Raw genomic sequence first — 19,398 nt, forward strand, 5'->3', positions numbered from 1 at the left:
GAAATAGAAAAGGAAGAAATTAGTTGTGTAAAATTGAGAATACGGTGGAATTTGACAAGAAGGTTTCATTGGGGCAAAAAGCACTGATAGCATTCAAACAACAACCTGTAATATGCCCCAAACAGGGTACAGTCAAGAGTGTAAAGCAAGGAAGGAGACACATTTCTTAATGTCAAATATATTGAGATAGGGAATGCATTCATTGGAACTAAAGCACTGCATCCACAATGTCTACATACAGGAGAGAAAGCTCCAGGAATGTCTCTGTTGTGTTTGCCACTCCACTACTGTCAATTTTCTCTCTCTTGCACCCTAAAACTAAGCTCATTCTTCCTCACCTGTAACATCTCGTCGAATTGGTGGCAGAGATTTTCGCCCTTTACCACCTTTAAAGCTGGAGCGTCGCCAGGATCTTGATCGTGACTGGGGGCTTTTCTTGAGCAGTGTTTTTGGTGATATCACCTGATTGATTTTGGGTCCTTCTGCGAGGTTGGTATGGGATTCCTTGACAGCAGCTTGAAGGCTTGAGTTCCCACCATCATTTCTTGGAGAGGTGAGGCTGGCATCAGTAAATTGACCAGCACTTTGACTGCCACTGCTCTGGTTACGGAGGCTCCTTCTTTGTGGGAGTTCCACTTGCTTTGAGGCAAATTCTAAAGAAAAAGATGGAGAAAATTTAATGAAAATCAATACAGAAATGCTCCTCTTCATAAACTGCACTTGACTGAACACGTTACTGCATGAACAATCAACTTCCTTTCTCATTTTGTTCTTCAACATAACAGATACAGAGGAATTTATGCACAACTGTATCAAGGTTCATTCAGTAACTAGACCAACTGTTTTGATTCCATAAGCTTTGGCCTAGACCCACTATTAACTAATTTCAGCCAAGACTGAACCAAACTTTAATTATGGTGTAATGTTAACAATAGGTCCTGTCTTCCCTTTCTACTAATCTCTGAAATAGATTGAAAAGCCTGATAGTATTTTTCTGCCAAGAAGCTGCTTTTTAATTGTTCAGCTGAAGGCCAAAACCCAACAAGCAACTTATGCATATAAGATCAATATCCACCTGACTAGGATGTTGCAAACCTCTTAGCAGCCAACTTTTAAAGCAATTACTATATAGCAAGTACTGAAGATGATCAGCTTAAATTGGCAGCAGAAATATGAAAAACCAAAGGACAGGTGTCCAAGAGAACTACAGTGTTAAGTCAGGAATTCTGACTTCTGTAGCAAAGGATTCAGAACAGTCCCTTCTGAGGACTCACCATAAATACAAGTGAAGAAAATGAACACTCTCTAAACAGGAGTGAAATTTGACTCCTGCTCCCCAAGGTCAAAACCAAATGCTGCACAGCAAATGTTACATGTAAAGACTGATACCAATGCCAACATTTTAACTTATTCAACTAAATAGGAGAGGACACAGAATTTCATAATGCCAGAAACAGGTCTTTTGGCAATGTTTCTGTTTATACTCCAATGGGCAGAATAAGTATTAAGCCAAAGCAGTACAGAAAATCCACAAGAATATGACCAAACAATGCATCTAATTGATTAAGATGACTGGAGGAAAGTCAGAGGTGTTTTTACATAGAGTGTTGGTTGCATGGAATGTACTGCCTGTGATGGTGGTTGAGGCAGATACTCAAGGGACATTTAAGAAACTTTTAGATAGGCAAATATAGAGGGCCATGTGGGAGGGACCTCTAAGAGGATCACGATCTCGTCACGGTTTGGAGGCTAGCTTGTCCAAGTGGCCTGGAGAATAACATTGACTAGAATCAGGGCTTTATGCTTTGGCTCTTGGTAGGGTCACCCATGCCAAATATGTTGAAAGGTAGAGGCCAGTCTAAGAGTGAAGCCCTGCACATCATCAAAGATAGAAGAACTTCATTGCTGCCTTAAACACCAGCAGCATAATGAGCAGCAAGCACGTGGAAGGGAAGGGTTAGATACATCTTTGAGTAGATTAAAAGATCAGCACATCATAGTAGTCCATAGGGTCTGTACTGAGCTGCATGTTCTAATTTCTACCCAATACGTTAATTATAAATCAAAGACGTGAAGGGTCACTGAAATTTAATCAAGTAGCATCTATTCTTATCAATAACTCCACTGCTTATACCCAGCCTGCAGCTTTCCAGGACCGCTCAGTTCAAGACATTATGGCTTTGATCTGCACATGAACCACAGAACCAAGGAGAGAGTGACTGTCCATGTTCTCAAACTATTTGTCTCAGTGTGATACCAAACAGCTCTGGTAAAATTTTAACAGTGCTCATCAAAGGAAAAACTCTCCAATGATTAGAACTGCCATCTACAAAGCACAGTTTAGGAGTGTGACGATACACCATACTTCAACATGTGTAGCTCCACTAGCACTCAAGAAATATAACGTAACATTGGAATAAGTACCCCATTTGACTGACACCAAAATATCAACCTACCTGTCTTCCCTCCATTTCTCCTGTGCAATATCTGCAATATATGCATCTACAAACAGCACTGCAGCTAGCTATCTAGTCTACTGCAAGTCTTGCCAAATCTATAATGTGTCCTAAGAACAGAGGAGACTTGACTGGAACTCGTCTCTGCAAATTTCTTTCCAAATTTATAAACTGACCTGATGTGAAATATTATACCCTCTACTAAAGATAGATAGATACTTAATTGATCCCGTATTGAACATCTGATGGATATCACTACTCAATGTGAGCATATTCTTACCAGATTCCACATGCTTTTGATATCTGTTACGTTTCTTTTTTGATGAGGACAAGGCCTATTAAAGAAATCAATTGGGTTACAAACAGCAGTTATTATGATCTGTTTAGAACAATTGTGAAATGAGTTTTACATAACCTGTAAAACCATTTAGATTCCTAATTAAATGTCTCTTACAATGGAGAGATAAAACTATTGTAAAGAGCTTTGAGTTTGATAAACGTGTGCAAAGTACAACTTCCATTCTGAAGTAATTTGTTAAAACTTCTGGTAAATGCAACTTTGCAAATTATTTGAATTATATTGGCCAGGGTGAGGAGAACTTCCATTAAACTAGATAATTTCTCCTTCTGGCATCTGGGCTTTGCATGCACACAAACCATACGCTTTCCAGCGATTATCACAGAAGAACTCCCCACCGCCCTCTTCCTCCTCCCCCAAGCCAAGGAACACAAGAGGTAACACTGAGCCTGGTTATAGATAGTACAGCCCTGAACAGGCCATTCAGCCCACAATGTTGTGCCGAACCAGCTAAAAAGCAAATAAAAAAACACAAACACTTTGGTTGGTACAAAGAACCCAAAGCATTGAAAATTGGACTGCTGTGCTGTGCAAAGACCAACATTCAACAGAACAAGTTTAATGGCCAAATTAAGGCAGCAACACTTTCTGCCCATTTTCAAAACCTTCCCATGCCATGCACCATTGCCGTGCAGTGAATACTTCCCATTTACCATGACCTAGATTATGCAAACCCAGGATGGAGTGGAGAAAGATCAACATTGCTTATTTTGATAAACAATTTTCAAAAATATCAAATTACCAACCTGATCTGGTTGTGGTGTGTTTGAATTGGACCTCCGGAGTCTGGTTGCAAGCAGAACAGAAATAGTCAAAGAAAACATCACTTATAGCAATAGAACCTTAAACAAATACATTCAAAATTTGAAAACAGTAATTTTTTTACAAACAAGTTTAAAACACTCTGTCTCACACATATTGTTTCAATAAAGAATGAAAGAACATTCAGTTGTGTATTTAGCATAACCTCGAGGTGTCTCAAAGTGCTACCTAGTAAAGCAATTACCTTACATTTATGACCATAGTTGCTGACTTCCTAACTTGCCATTAGCACAATTTAATGAATGATAAACATAGATAGAATTAGCAGTTACTTGAAGAGGTGCAAGCCAGGATTGATTTATTAAAAGCAAATCATGATTAAAGGTTAGCTGTTGAAAGAGCAATGGAAAATGTAGTTGATGTGCTATGTAGAAATTTGCAAATATCTTTAAAAAGACTTAATAGACATGAGCTTCCCTACAGCAACCATGGAGTGGGGTTGAACTCTGGATAAGTTTAGGAGATTTAGTGCAGGTCAAAGGAATGTCAGTGGGAAATACTTCTATGATAGTGCTGATAATTCAGTTCAGTTTAGCAGTTATGGAAAGGGACAAAGGTCAAATCAGAGTAGAATTTCTAAATTGGGGCAAGGCAAATAATTCTATACTGAGCAATACACAAAAGTGCTGGAGGAATTCAACCGGTTGGGCAACATCTATGGAGAGAAATGAACAGTCAACATTTCAGGCCAAGACCCTCATCAGAACTGAATACGAAGGGGTCAGAAACCAGAATTAAAATGTTGAGCAAGGGCTAGGAGCACAAGCTGGCAGGAAATAATTGAGTCCGGATGAGGTGGAGCTAGGCGAATGGGGGAGGGAGATAAAAGGAAATATCCCTCTCTGAGAATCTAGATAAGGAGAGATGGAAGAGGCAAAGGAAAAAAGGTGGAGGAATCTGAAAGGAGAGAACAGTAGACCATGGAATTAAGGGGAAGAGACAGGGAGCCAAAGGAAGGTGATGGGCAGGTCATGAAGGCAGGGGAGGAAAAGAAAAGGGATGAGAGGGCCACTGGAGTAAGGGAAAACAAAGAAAAGTGAGGGGAATGATTACCAGAAATTAGAGAAATCTATTTTGGTGTCATTAGGTTGCAGACTACCAAGACTGAATATAATATTGCTCCTCCAAGCTGCGCCTGGCACTATTGTGGCAGAAGAGGTGGCCATGGACAGACATATTAGTGTTGAAATGGGAAGTGATTGAAATGGATAGCTATGGGAAGATCGTGGCTGTTGCAGCAGACAGAAGGAAGGTGTTTGATGCAGCAGTTCCCTAGTCTGTGTTGTGTCTAAGCAATGTACATACCGGAAATGGGAACTTTTTTCTTCCTGAGGTAACAAGCCTGTGGTTGTCAAAAGTCTTTCTCAAGTCCATGCACACTATGTCCTGCACAGTAAGCTGGTCAGAAAAATAAAAGTCCTAAGAGAGAGTGGCAAATTAGATCTAAGTTGCTTTGGTGACAGGAAACAAAAGGAGTTTTTGCAATGGGAAGATTATTAGTGAAGTTCTATAAAAGATTTTCGCAACTTATTAGTCTAGTCACATTTATTATCATATTAATAATTTGAACTTGAAGTGGGAGGTAATACATTGAGAAGCTGCAAAAGGACAAAAGAATATAACAAATTGAAGGAGACCTCGTGAAAGCATACAGATACAATGAAACCCCGATTTTACGCAAATTCGGATATAATGTGATGAGTCATTGGACTCCATGGCCATGTCAATCCATACTCCCCCTTCTCCAGCCTTGTATCCCTTTTGCCAATCAACTTCCCAGCTCTTGGCTTTATCCCTCCCCCTCCTGTCTTCTCCTATCACTTCGGGTCTCTCCCTCCCCCTCCCACTTTCAAATCTCTTACTATCTCTTTTTTCCGTTAGTCCTGACGAATGGTCTCGACCAGATACTGCCTGGCCTGCTGCGTTCCACCAGCATTTTGTGTGAGTCATTGGACCTTTTTCTTTGCTCAAAATGGAACACACTGCTAGAAAAAGAAAATCTTTTTCTGTGAAAGATAAGCTCCATGCACTTGATGCGATCAAGACTAAAGGTCAAACTCAAGTTGCACGAGACCTCGGGATACCAGAATCAACACTTCATGGCTGAAAATGTCCAACTTCTCAAATCTAAAATTCAATTTTACATACATGGGGATAAGTCAGGCAAATTGTTGGCTGGTCAATTAAAAGCAAATATGGCTAGAAGACAGATTTTGAAAATAAGAGGAGCTGATAGAATTGAAACGTCAGGTGGTCAGGAAATTAATAAGGTATTTCTGGAATTCTACTCTAACCTTTATAAATCTGACTTTTCATACAATACTAATTCAATGAATAGATTTTTGCAAAAGCTGAATTTACCTAAAATTTCTACTCAAGATATGAATACATTAGATGTGCCTATTGAACAAGAGGAAATAACAAGGTAAGGTAAGGCTCTCTGACCAAATAGATATACAGTGGAATTTTTTAAGACTTTTACTGAGATACTTGCACCTCATTTATGACAAGTTTTCACTGATTCTATATCCTCTGGGACTCTCCTGAAAGCTTTTTATGAGACAATAATTTCACTAATTCCTAAAACAGAAAAAGATTTATCTGAATATGCCTCTTATAGACCAATTTCTTTACTAAATATGGATTCTAAAATTCTTTCTAAAATTTTGGCTAATAAGATTGAGAATATTTTACCTGAAGTTATCTCTAACGATCAAACTGGATTTATTAAGAATAGATATTCACACTTTAATAGTTGGAGACTATTGAACATTATTTATTCCTCTCCATCCAAAGAACCCGAATGTGTCATTTCCCTTGACACAGAGAAAGCCTTTGATAGGGTGGAGTTTTATTTATTTGAAGTTTTAGAAAGATTTAATTTTGGTCCGGGTTTCATTTCCTGGATCAAATTGATCTATCAAGCTCCTATGGCTGCGGTTATTACTAACAATCAAAAATCTCCCTGTCTTAGACTACACAGAAGTACCTGGCAGGGTTATCCTCTTAGTCCTTTGTTATTTAACTTGCCTCTAGAACTTCTTGCTATTGCTCTTCAGAATTCCAATAGTATTCAGGGTATTAAGAGAGGGGATAAAATGCATACGGTTTCGTTGTATGCAGACGACTTGTTAGTCTACATTTCAGATCCTAAGAAATCTATTCCTTCTATGTTATCCATATTCTCTGAATTTAGTAGTTTTTATAATAGATACCCTCTTCCAGGTTAAACCACTCCAAAAAGGATTAATAGCTATAATTTATAAGTGATTATTGAATTTATGAATGATATCTAACGATAAAATTAAAGCTGCCTGGGAATTGGAATTTCAAGAGTTACTTTCAGATAATCAACGGAGTAAAATTTTTCACCTGGTAAATATTTCATCTATTTGTGCCCATCATTCCTTGATACAGTTCAGGGTAGTGCATCAGGCACATATGTCAAAGGATAATTTAGCCCATATTCTTCCCAATATTAATCCTATTTGTGATAGATGTAATACTCAGGTGGCCACTTCAACTCACTTGTTTTGGTCTTGCATAAAGTTGGAGAATTTTTGGAAAGATGTTTTTAAAACCTTATCAAAAGTTCTGGTTCTGGATTTACAACCAAACTTATTTACAGCTATTTTTAAGATTATTCTATCGGAAGCAGGATATACTCCTGCTTCTGCTCAGTGGAAGATAGCCTTTTCAACCTTGTTGGCTAGGAAAGCTATTTTACTTAAATGGAAAGACCCTAACACTCCTACCACTTCTTACTGGCTTTCCTCTATCATGTCCTGTTTAAGTCTAGAGAAAATAAGAAGTCGGACATTGGATACATCCTTTAAATTTGAAGAAATTTGGCGACCTTTTATTCAATATTTTCATATGATCTGATTTTTGTACTGATTCTCTTCCAACTATTTTTTCAGAATCTTGGATTTGATCAGAGTTGCTCTTCTCTTAGTTTTTCTCTCAGGATGGACTGCCCAGTCCTTTTTTTGTTTAGAATAGTTGTTATTTTTTTCTTTTCTTTTATATAAAAATTTCTAATAGTCCTCCCTTTCTTCATAATTTGATGAGGAGAATTATACATTCTATATCAAATTTATACTTTGTAGATCAACACTGTGTGATTCTGACATTGTTTATTTTCTGTGTGTACCGCTATTGACATATATACGAGAGATATTCTCCTTATGTTTGTATAGACTTTAAAAAAAATCAATAAAAAGATTGAAAAAAGAAAGAAAGGAAATCTCACAAAGAATAGTTACGCATGTCGCTTTGCAAAGTTGAAGAAGCAGGACTAAAAGCCAAATGGCTGAAGACAGCCAAAAACGAGTCAAATACGGCGAAAATAGGGGTGTTTTAAGATGTTAGATCAACATTGGGTCAGTTTGAACGCGGATTTTCTTGAACCCTGATTTGGCAAGACACCGCTTTTTTCGCGATGACCTTTTATGGACCCAAACGATCGCATTATAACGGGGTTTCACTATACTCTCTAGCTTATGAACACCTAATTTGTTCACAGTCCATACGTACAAAGTTGCATTTGGGAGAATGACAAGATGGGCTGCAATTATCTTCTGTGTGGGAAATTGGTTCACGGCTGCATCTCCAGCTTGTAAACCGTAAAGGTTAAGAACACTTCACTGGAACAAAACCCTGTTGTAACCTACAAACAGCCTGTTTAGCCACAGAACCTTAAAGGGGTACAATGGTCATTTAAAAGATTTGTGAGGAGTTTTCCTACGTTAACAGTGCATAGATTCAAAGTAGAGGTTGTGCTAGAATTACACATATTTACCATGCTAAGGCTTGAGTACTGCAAACAGTAATGATCATCACAGAACAGGAAAGATAGCACTGTGAACAGCCACAATCTCATTGGTGCAAAATGGAAACATAGTGACAATAAGAAAAAGACATGATCCACTGAGGTAAGAGTTAAAATGTGTATAAAATTGAAGTATCCAAGTTAGGAACAATATATTACCCTTGGCCAGGAGATCAAAACTCAGTAGACAACTATTTCAATTAATTGGTAGAAAAATGTTCTCACCAAGTGCTTGAAAGGAGAAATCCTCATAAAAATATCTAGGTATTAGGTCTAAAAAGTTATAGATAGATAAATACATCGCATCCTCACAAAGCCACAAGAAGTCTGCAGTGAGCTGTGAAGTTTAAAACATCTATATCACGCTGAAATTCACCTTATGTTGCTTTTTGGCATTGAAAGAAGAGATCTTTGAATACATATCACATTCAGAAAATAGGACATTAAATTGCTAGATGTCATATACTAAAACTGTAGTGAGCTAAAAATTTCAATTGTTGCAAAGATTATTAGAGGCTTGCCGATCTCCACTTGAAAACAAGATGAGCAATTTTTCCAACATCCTGGAGATTAGAAAGGTAATCAATTAAAACAGAGTATCCTGATTGGTTACAACAAGGCCTGGTACGGAAACACCAATGTCAAAGAACGGAATGCCAACGGCATAGCCCAGCCCGTCCCAGGCAAAACCCTGCCCACCAGTGAGCTCATCTACAGAGGGCTGCCACAAGGTAGCAGCATTAATTGCCAAAGACCGCGGACATCCAGGCCATGCTCTCTTCCTGGTGATGCCATCGGAAGGAGGTACTGGAGCCTTGGGTCACCCACCATCAGGTTCAGGAACAGTTATTACTCCACATCAGGCTTCAAACCCAGTGTGGATAACTTCACTCAGTTCAGCTCTGAACTGATTCCACAACCTATGGACTAACAAGGACTTTCAAGAATAGTATCATGTCTTCCCTGGAAAATATTATCAAAAGAGGTGGAGGACATTGTTTTGAAAATAATAGTAATTCATTGACTTTGAAGCACACTGAAACATGGGGTTAACTACTGGCAAAACCCCCCGGAAATCATTGACCAAATTCCAAAATATTATTTGATAACACAGAAGCCCAGTTTCTTGTTTGGGGCTCTTTCCTAAAAATTATCAGCAGCAAATGGATGAATAGTATTTCAAGATTAAGACCATAGTATCATCACAATTTACTTTACAATCTGAGATTCTGCTGACAACAGTGGAGTCATCGGCAATTTATAGATGATTTATAAATCATCTATTCAATCAATTTGGATTTATAAATCCAAATTACCATCACAATTTACTAAGAAAAATGGGACAACTTATGAATAAAAGGTTTGCAGCGAGCTGAGGGGTTTGAAAAATCTGTTACCATGCAGAAATTTGACTCAAATTGCTTTTCGGCTTTGGAAGAAATATGCCAGCTCTCAGGCAGTCCCATTACCCCTCACCCCCACATGCACATCAACACCTTGATTCTTCTACCACTTAAATAAAGTTAATTTTGAATTAGCCTATTAATCTAATCATCTCTAATTTGAGATGTTTGTGGAAATCAGAGAATGACAAATAACCCAGGAAGTCATATGAAGGTTTGGTCACGGGGAGAATAAACTCCTGCCTGAGCAAGGACCTGGACTCACTAAAATTTCCCTACCACCACAACACATCTACAGGAGATGCAATCTCACTGGCTCTCCAATCAGACTTGGACAACCTACATCAGGCTGCTGTTCATTGATTACAATTTGGTGTTTAACACCATTTTCCCCTTGGTATTAATCAACAAACTTCAAAACCTGGACCTTTGCAACTGGATCCTTGACTTTATCATCAGGAAATCAGTCAGTGCAGATCAGTGATACCATCTCCTTCTCACTGACACCTCAAGGATGCATGGTCTACTCCCACACTCTCATGACTATGTGGCTAGATACAGCTCAAACGTCATCTATAAATTGCCAATGACTCCACTGTTGTCAGCAGAATCTCAGATGGTGCCAAGGTAGTGTACAGGAGCTTAGTTAGGAGTTGGTTAGTTAAGTGGTTTTGCAAAAACAATCTTGCACTCAACAATCCAAAGATAGGATTGTGGACTTCAGGAAGAAGGGAGAACATTTATCAGTCTTCATTGGGGAGTCAACAGTGGAAAGGATGAGCATTTTCAAGTTCCTGGGCGTCAACATCTCAATCTATCCTGAGCAGCATATTACTGCATTTGTAAAGAAGACTATACTTTATTAGGTGGTTGAGGAGTTCGGTATGTCAGCAAAGTCTCTAGCAAATTTCTAACAATGTACCATGGAGAGCATTCTGACTGGTTGCATCACCACTTTAAATGATGGCTATGATGCACAGGATTGCAAAAGACTGCAGAGGGCTGTACAATGTTAGTCTTTGAATGTGTGTAGTTACTGTAATTACCCGCAAGAAAATGAAACTCGGGATTGTATGTGGTGACATATACGTACTTTGACAATTAATTTAGTTTGAATTATTCAGAACTAGGCGTATCAAAAACGCAGAATGACATGGGGGGGGGAGGCGTTTACCGGATATCGTCCACTTTCCGAGTAAACACATCATTTTCTGATAGTCTCAATTTAATATCTCATTCGAAAACCATCACAGCAACCGTTCACTCCTGAATGAATAAAGTATTTTAGGTAAACCTGTTCTTATCTCAGAAGATGCAACCCTTACCTTTCCTTGATGTTCTCAGTTTCCGCCATTTTCACGCTTTCCCGCTCCCCGCGCGAAGGATCACGGATCTTTGTTCTCCACGTCAGCCGCAAGGCCCGCTGGTCAATGTAGTACGTGGCTTAATTTGGTCGGGAATGCAGTATAGAGGGGAAAGGAGACAGATGCCTTCACGTATGCGTAACTGGGAAAATTCCCCACCCGTTCCGGAAATGCTGTTGGAGCCACCGACAGCCGCCGTCAATGGGAGGCGTTCGGATCCCAGCCTGTGAGGTACCAGCTGTCAGTCAGTTTGAAAGGGCGGCACAAGCGATCGACGGCCGGGATCCCGGAAAGAGCCGAACGGACGGCGAACACCTGCAGCTCGCCGAAAGTTCCGAGCCCGTCGGTCGAGGAGGGTGATCTTTCAGCGGAAGGGACGGCGGCGGCCGGGTGGGTGTGAGTTTGTGAGGAAGGCGAGAGGGAGAGTGGTGAGGGTGGCCTTCCGCCGTGCTGGCGGCGGTGAGCTGCGTACCTGGGTGCGGCAGGTCTCTCAGGTGAGTCTCGGGCTCGGGCACCCACCTGAGTGGCAAGGTTTAGCGCTGAGCTTTACAGCACCTTCTCAGTATGTGAGTGTTTAATTCAAATACTGTACAGCGACTCGAATTATACCGACAGATTATTTAGACTGTAGTTTTTGAAAATTGCTGTTTTATATTTAGTTCTTCCTCTCGTCTCGCAACTTCTTCCTTGTCGATATCGTCATCATATCTTCTCGGTCACCTCTGACTGCCTAATTGCGATGCTTGTTGTGTGATTCTTTAAGGAGAACATTTATATCCACTTTCCTTGCTTCTCCATACACTGATAAAGGTACTATACTTCATGATGATATGGAATAATGCTCTAGAAAAAACTGGGCGTCTTAGCTACCTCCCGACAGTGTTTGTGATTGAAAGAAACTGTATCTTTAAAACCTGAATTACCAGTGTTGATTCTGGAAGCATTTGATCAAATTTAGGTGGTACTGTAGATTGCAGAATCTGGAGCAACATTGAGAAAACCCTGGAGGAGCACAGCAGATGAGAAAGCACCTATAGAAGGAAATGGAATGTTGACATTTCAGGTCGAGAACTTTCATCCGGATGAAGGGTCTCGACCCAAAACCTTAACTAAGATATGATAATGTAATGGGAATCCTTAGGGTAGATAGCATCTGTAGGTAGAAATACAGAGTTAATATTTCTGGATGATGACCTTCCATTAGAATGGATAATTGGGAGTGCTTCAAATTAAGCGTGGTGAGTGATGAACACATAGTAAGTAAGCCTCTTTCATCCTTTGGACTAGAGGTTCCACATCTCTTGCCAACTATGGTTCCTTCACCCTAACATTCTTTCCCTGTGTCAATCCAGTCCAGAAGCCCATCTAAGTGCCCCCTAAACAACTTCCATATTTCTGTTCTGCATTTCCCTGAGTACATCTGTTCGCAATTTGCATTCTTAAGTTCCTTCCTAATAGTATTATAATTTCTCCCTCCCCCATGATACACTTTTTCATACACCCTGCTTTTGTTTCTCTCTAAGGTTTTGTTGAAGGTCAGGGAATTGTGGTCTTTGCCTTCAAAATGCTCACCCACCAAGAAATCTGACATCTGGTTCATTGTTCAGCACCTGATCCAATATAGCCTTTCCTCTAATTGGACGGTCTATAAATTATGTCAGATATCCTTTCTGGACACACCTAACAAATTCCATCCCACCTGAATCTTTTGCAATAAGGAGTTGCTAATCAATATTAGGGAAGTTGAAGTGACAACCCTCCTGTTTTTTTTTTCCTGCACCTTTCCCAAACCTGCTTCCTGATATGTTGCTCAGTGTCTCTGTTGTTGTTGGGGGTCTATAGAATTCTTCCCCATTGAGCAGGCATTCCCAACCTGGGGTCCAGGGACCCTTTGGTTAATGGTAGGGGGTCCATGGCGTACAAAAGGTTGGGAACTCCTGCAATCAAGTGGTTACTCCCTTCCTGTTTCTGAACCCATACATACTGACTCAGTAGACAAACCCTTAGGACATCCTCCCTTTCTGCAGCTGTGATACTATCCCTGTTTAGCAATGCCGCTCCCCTTCCTCTTTTACCTCCCTCCCTCCTTGTCCCTTTTGAAATGTCTAAATCCTGAAACATCCAACAGCCATTTTGATAGCCAGATCATCCTATTCTTGCCCTCACTGGCATCTGGTGCAGGCAGCAATTGAGAGATTACTACCCTTGAGGTTTTGCATTTCTGCTTCCTATCCAGCACCATATGTTCTCTCTTTGGGATCTCATCCCTATTCCTATGTCATTTGTACTAATATGTGCCTCAGCTTTTGACTGTTCACTCTTCCCCTTTTGTAGAGCTAGGCTGATATCCCAGACTTTGGCACATGGAAGACAAAGTGCCATCTGGGTGTCTATTTCCAGTGAACAGAATTTCCTGTATGTTACCCTAACTCTATCACTACTATACTGCTCTTCTCCCCACTTCCCTTCACTTTTGAGCAACAGAGCCACAGGTTCCAGAGACCTGGTCGCTGCTGGTTTCCTCTGATAGATTGTTTCCAACACACAAAAATATCCAAAGTTATTGAAGGGAACAGCCATAGGGGTACTCTGTATTGTCTGTCCATTACCTTTTCCTATCCTGACAGTTACCAGCTACCTGCCTTCTGCAACTTGAGTGTGACTAACTCCCTGTTACCATCTCATTGTCCCATACAAGTCGTGGGTCATCCAGCTGTATAGAGCTGCAGCTGAATGCACGTAATACAGATGTAGTAAGCAAGGAGACATGAAAAACATACCACTGACCCTCAAACCATTTTGTCTACTCCAGTTAGACATTAATAGACAAAGATAGAAACTTACCTTCGCCTCTACCTCTTCTTGCCAAAGCCTGAAGCTCTCCACTCTTACACTGGCTGACTCACTCTGTGGTTGCTCCCACAATTCACTCTGCTTAAAGCTTGCTTCTTCTCCTAGGCCGTTGCGAAGTGCCTAATTGCAATTTCTTAAGCCTGCCAAAAAGTTACAAAATACTCTTCTCCCTTTTTAAAGCTCATGCTCATTGCTGCAAACAAGTAACAGCTCACAATATTTCAAGCCCTTTGAAAAATTCTGAAAGGCCCCGCTCGCTTTTTAAAGCTTGCACACTCTCCTATGAACAAGTGACAATTAAGGGTCATTGCTTAAAAACTAGACCTATGAGTGAGACTTTTTTTTGCTGAGCATCATGAGCTTTCAACATGCTCCCTCAGGATATTTGAATATTCTTCAGCCAAAGATGGAGATATATTTGATCAGCAAGAGAGCAGGGAAAAAAAAATCCTCATAAGAGTTGTCAAAAATTAGAGGACTTGCTGCAGTGCATGACAGGTTGAAAAGTCTCCCTCCATGCTGGAAACTATTGTATATTTAATATTTCAATAAATTTGAGTAACCTTGCATATATTTTGATTGATCACACTTTCCTGCTTGTTTACAGTAGCACAATAGTGTAGTGGTTAGCATAGCATTTTATGGTACAGGTGACTCGGGTTCAGTTCCCCTGTAAGAAGTTTGTATGTTCTCCCTGAGGTTTTTCTTCCGGGTGCTCTAGTTTCCTCTGACAGTCCAAAGACATACCAGTTGGGTAGGTTAATTGGTCATTGTAAATTGTCTCATGATTAAGCTAGGATTAAAATTGGTGGTAGGGCCTGAAGGGCCTAGTCCACACTGTATCTCAATAAAAATAAAATAAACAATTATGGGTTATTTTTAATTTCACACGACATCATGCTACCACATGATGTATGAGCGCTTTGCTTTAAAGTAACGATGAAGGTTCACCGGCATTTTTGGAATCCCTTGTTTTCCTTTGAAATAGTTCAAAGGTTTCATTTACCATCAGAGAATGCATGCAGTATACACCCTGAAATCCTTACTCTCCTCAGACATCCGTGCAACAAAAGAGAAAACCCAGAACCCCAGGACCCCTCCCTGCACAAGCAGCAGAAGTTACAAAACATAACAGTATCTAATCTATATCCAGCTTCAGAAGTATGTCATTCTTAGGATTTTTTTCTGTCTAGCTTTACTCCTATGTTTTGTAAATTTATGTTCCATATCAATGCTTCTCATAAACTCTTCCACTAATGCAGTTTGACCTGTTGAGTATTTTCTGCATTTATTGTTCCCATTTCATATTATCAGCCATCTATGGTGTTTTGCTGTTGGATAACAAGACCCAATCTTGTATTTAAAATCTCTTATCAATGCAATTCTTTATTTTAGAAGTATACAGCTAAGTAATGACAGTGTCCTGATTGTGTTGGTTGTAATAGCAGTGGTTTGCGGATTTATTTCTCCGGTGTATTACCAAGAATAATGGCCGTTGTGTAACATGAGAGGCTAGGTGCATTGTTAGTCATGCAACGCTAGGATTTGGATGACTTCCCTCTTGTTCACGAACAGCATTTGAACCTGCAAAGTAGTTTACAGATTGCATAAAGACATTTTTCAGAAGCTTTCTTGTAGTTTATGTGTATCAGCCACTTTTCTTTCTGCACATTATAGATATTTAACTTCCCTTATTCAGTTATATAAAAAGGGAATATCTAATCTTCTGTTTTACGAACTTCATGAAGTATCAGGGGTGAAGTTTAATTTAATACCTCCCCTATCAACCTGCATTGCAGATTAGTATTTACCTACTTGTATTTTCAAACTTCTAGCTTCACCTTTCTTGTTCAATTTTTTGGAAGGCCTATGTAGTTAAAGGTTTTAAAGACAAGGTTGCCAGTGGAACAGTGGAACCATTTTGCTGTAAAAATAGAAGGGATTTTCATTTCAACCCAAGTGTTTATCTGACAATCTATCCTAACAAATCCTATTTGAACCGAATGACTTTTAATTTTACACACTGATTTGTATTTTATTTATATTTTATGCTTTGAACTTTGTAACACTTGCATTTCAGTTTTTGTTCCCACCTTATCATTTAAATTACTTCTTTTTCTATTGTATTAGTAATCATTGCTGTCTGTAGTCCTGTCCTTGGAAGCACTAAAGGAAGTACTCTGTGGTTCATGTGGTTTGTTCCTATAATGCACGACAAAGCCTGCATTAGGTGTGTGCGTTTATGGTTTAGCGATTAAAAATGCTGCACCATATTTTGCTCTCAAAAGGAAGTAATAATTTTGGATGATTATGAATGCTCTAATCTCATTTAATTTTTTAATAACACATTTGTAAGTGTAAAGGATCTCATCCCAAAACATAAACTGTTTATTAATTTCCATTGATACTGACTACTGAGTTCCTCCAGCATTTTAAGTGTGTCGTTCTGGATTTCCAGCATCTGCAGGATCTCTTGTTTGTTAATGGTGCTGCATCTGATGTTGTTGCATTTTTTATACAACCAAATGACCTTCCTGCAATATTTTTGTCTCTAATTTAGGGTTAGCAATGTCTTCTATTTTTACTGGGTAAAATGATTTTAATATGCAGAATTTAGAGCTAGCAAGTTTATGTTCCTCTTTTGTCATTGTGTGTTGTGCTTTCATGTGCAGAAGAAAGTTTCTTTAAAAAAGCTTGCAGATAATGTAAATCTGGAATAAAAACAGAAAATGCTGGAAACATTCAACAGGTCAGATGGCATTTGTGGAAAGAGAAACAGTTAATATTTCCAGTGAAGGACTCTCTTTAGTTTGGTTGTGGAAATTGGTTTCTGGCATATGTTAATCAGCTCTTAAATGGTAGGAATTTTGTACCTTGTTTCCATTTAAACATCTTCAATCACTTTCCATTTTAACAGGAAGCTATTGATTTAAGTTTTGAAAACTTCTTATTTGTAGGACAGTTTCCAGAGTTTAATTATCTTTTTTTAAGATAAAGTGCATTCTAATTTCAGACGTAATTTCTTTGGGTATTAATTTTAAATTTGTGCCTTCTTGATTTGGATTTTACCTCCAGTAGAATTAACGTCAAATCTCTACAGATCTTGTTTAGATCACTCCTTATTAGTCTAAACTCAAAGGAGTGTATATTTTCTCTCTTCATTTAACACAGGGGGCATGTGCATTTGTTTAGTAGTAGTATCATGCCGACATGCCAAAAATGATTCATAAAAGCAGTAAACTTGGCAAAGTGGTCTTGCACAAAGTTTAATATGTGCATCAAAGCTCTTCGACCTCCTTCATCAGGGAGATCATGCCAAAGAGTTTCAAAATTAATATTTGTAATTGATCTGGTTCTGGCATTGGGAGCATCTTCAACAATGGTATGTTCACCTTAAACTTGAGTATGGTATTTACTTGTTGTGCTTATAGTGCTGACCTTTGGACTGTTTGGCAAGCTGCAGGAGTATATTGTAGAGTCATTGAATGTGTTCTACTATTGAATAGCAGTTGTCCACTTAAACACTTTCTTATTTTTCCTGAATGGAAATCCAACAGTCACTGTATTCCATCTTGGTTGGAGTTCTTCTTAATTGGCACCCTGAAGTGGCATTTGAGTGGTACTCAACTAATCTTATAGCCATGTAAAAGTGAAGGCAAGGCCAAATTGATCCAAGAACTACTGGGTGCAAACTGCATCAATCATCACTACTTCAGACATTAGCAAAGACCCTTATGGATTCTCTACCAGCACATACCTCGAGGTGGCTCAAGTATGGAATGGATGTAATGGTGAGGCTTTGTAAGGCACTGATGAGGCCTCACTTGGAGAATTGTGAGCAGTTTTAGGCTACTTATCTAAGAAAGGATGTGCTGACATTTGAGAGTTCAAAGCAGGTTCATGAAATTGATTCCAGGAATGATAGTCTTATTACAAGAGCTCTGGGCCTGTACTCACTGGAATTTAGAAGAATGGAGTGGGGGGGGGGGGGAATCTCATTATACCTATCTAAAGGCCTAGAAAGAATGGATTTGGAGAGGATGTTTCCTTTAGTGGAGAAATCTAGGACCAGAGGGCACAACCTCAGAATATAGTGACGTCCATTTAGAATGGAGTTAAGGAGTTATTTCTTTAGACAGCGGTGGTGAATTCGGAATTTGTTGCCACAGGAGGCTGTAGAGGACGGGTCATTGTATGTATTTAAGGTGGAGGTTGATCGATTCTTGGTAAGTCAGGGTGTGAAATGTTATGGGGAGAAGGCAGGAGAATGGAGTTGAGAGGGAAATTGATCAGCCATGATCAAATGGCAGAGCAGAGTCAGTGGGCCAGATGGCCTAATTCTGCTTCAATGTCTTGCGTTAGTCTGAAAAGTCTATTTGCCTGTATTGTCACACTTCAGTTCTCTCAATTCTGTGATGCAGGATCGTCCAGGAATTCTGCTTAACTGTGATCCAAACCATTCACTTCCTCCTCCTTTGATACACTGTGTGCTTAGCTACAAAGTGAATTTAAATAATTTGGCAAAGCAGCTTTAGCAGCAACTCCCAAGCCAACACATCAGTATGATATCCATTGGAAACCTTGCACTTTGTTTGAACTAGTAGCAATTGTCTTCACCTTTGTTTTTATTGGTGTAACTTCAATGCTGATTAAGGAGCTAATCATAGAATCAGAACTGTGTAGCGCAGAAATAGTCACTTCTGTCAAACTCGTACGTTAACTAATCCATTTGAAGAATTTGAACAATTATCCCTAACTGCACTTTTTTTTAAAAAAAAGCATAATTACTTATTTGATGTTCTGCATTCCATCTGGTAAATTTAGTTTTGTGATGGAAATAAATTGGGAACTTTAATATTTTGACTCAACAGTGATTTTTAAAAAAAGAGCGTGCAAGATAGGAACAGACTTGCAGGAGATAGTATTCCCTAATGTGCCACAAGGTAAAGATAGTAGGTTTGGGAGCTGTTGTAAAAGAACCGTCTGGAATCTGCTTTTGTGGATAGTGCATATAGCAGCTACTGAATGCTAGTGATGGACGGAATGAAGATTTAGAATGGGAGGCTATAGTGCCAGTCAAGTGTCCTCGATGGTGCCTCACTTCTAGGTTATTGGTTCTTTACTCATTTGGTTGCAGTCCTGACCTTTGTGGTGGGAAAGCTTTGTGGATAATAAAGTTACAGAATATTTACCTGGTCTGTGGACTGCTTGCATATATAGTTGAACCAGTTAATTTATTTGGAGATGCAGTCAGATGAGCCTTTGTTCTGTCAAGTGATCCTAAAAGTAGCTCCACCAAAGTCTTAGCATT

General features: G+C 39.3%; 2 protein-coding genes across 5 annotated transcripts in view; one reads left to right on the forward strand and one right to left on the reverse strand.

Moving 5' to 3' along the window:
• LOC132406440 (kinetochore-associated protein DSN1 homolog) overlaps window positions 1-11,253 on the reverse strand; it is a 46,268-nt gene extending 35,015 nt beyond the window's left edge. For both annotated transcript variants that reach the window (XM_059992103.1, XM_059992102.1), the window contains exons 1-4: window positions 11,196-11,253; window positions 3,561-3,600; window positions 2,737-2,791; window positions 339-653 (exon numbers count right to left, since the gene is read on the reverse strand). In XM_059992103.1, coding sequence (XP_059848086.1) covers window positions 339-653; window positions 2,737-2,791; window positions 3,561-3,600; window positions 11,196-11,224 — 439 coding nt within the window. In that variant the 5' untranslated portion in view covers window positions 11,225-11,253. The remainder of the gene's footprint in view (window positions 1-338; window positions 654-2,736; window positions 2,792-3,560; window positions 3,601-11,195) is intronic.
• An 86-nt stretch (window positions 11,254-11,339) lies between these two features.
• Window positions 11,340-19,398, forward strand: part of mvb12a (multivesicular body subunit 12A) — a 35,404-nt gene continuing 27,345 nt past the window's right edge. The window contains exon 1 of one of the 3 annotated variants that reach the window (XM_059992106.1): window positions 11,340-11,465. The gene's annotated coding sequence lies outside the window, so the exon portion shown is untranslated. Of the gene's footprint in view, window positions 11,729-19,398 lie in introns of all 3 variants that reach the window. The other 2 variants (XM_059992104.1, XM_059992105.1) reach the window with 2 other exon arrangements.

The sequence above is a fragment of the Hypanus sabinus genome, chromosome 16 (genome assembly GCF_030144855.1).
Source record: "Hypanus sabinus isolate sHypSab1 chromosome 16, sHypSab1.hap1, whole genome shotgun sequence".
Classification (NCBI taxonomy): domain Eukaryota; kingdom Metazoa; phylum Chordata; class Chondrichthyes; order Myliobatiformes; family Dasyatidae; genus Hypanus; species Hypanus sabinus.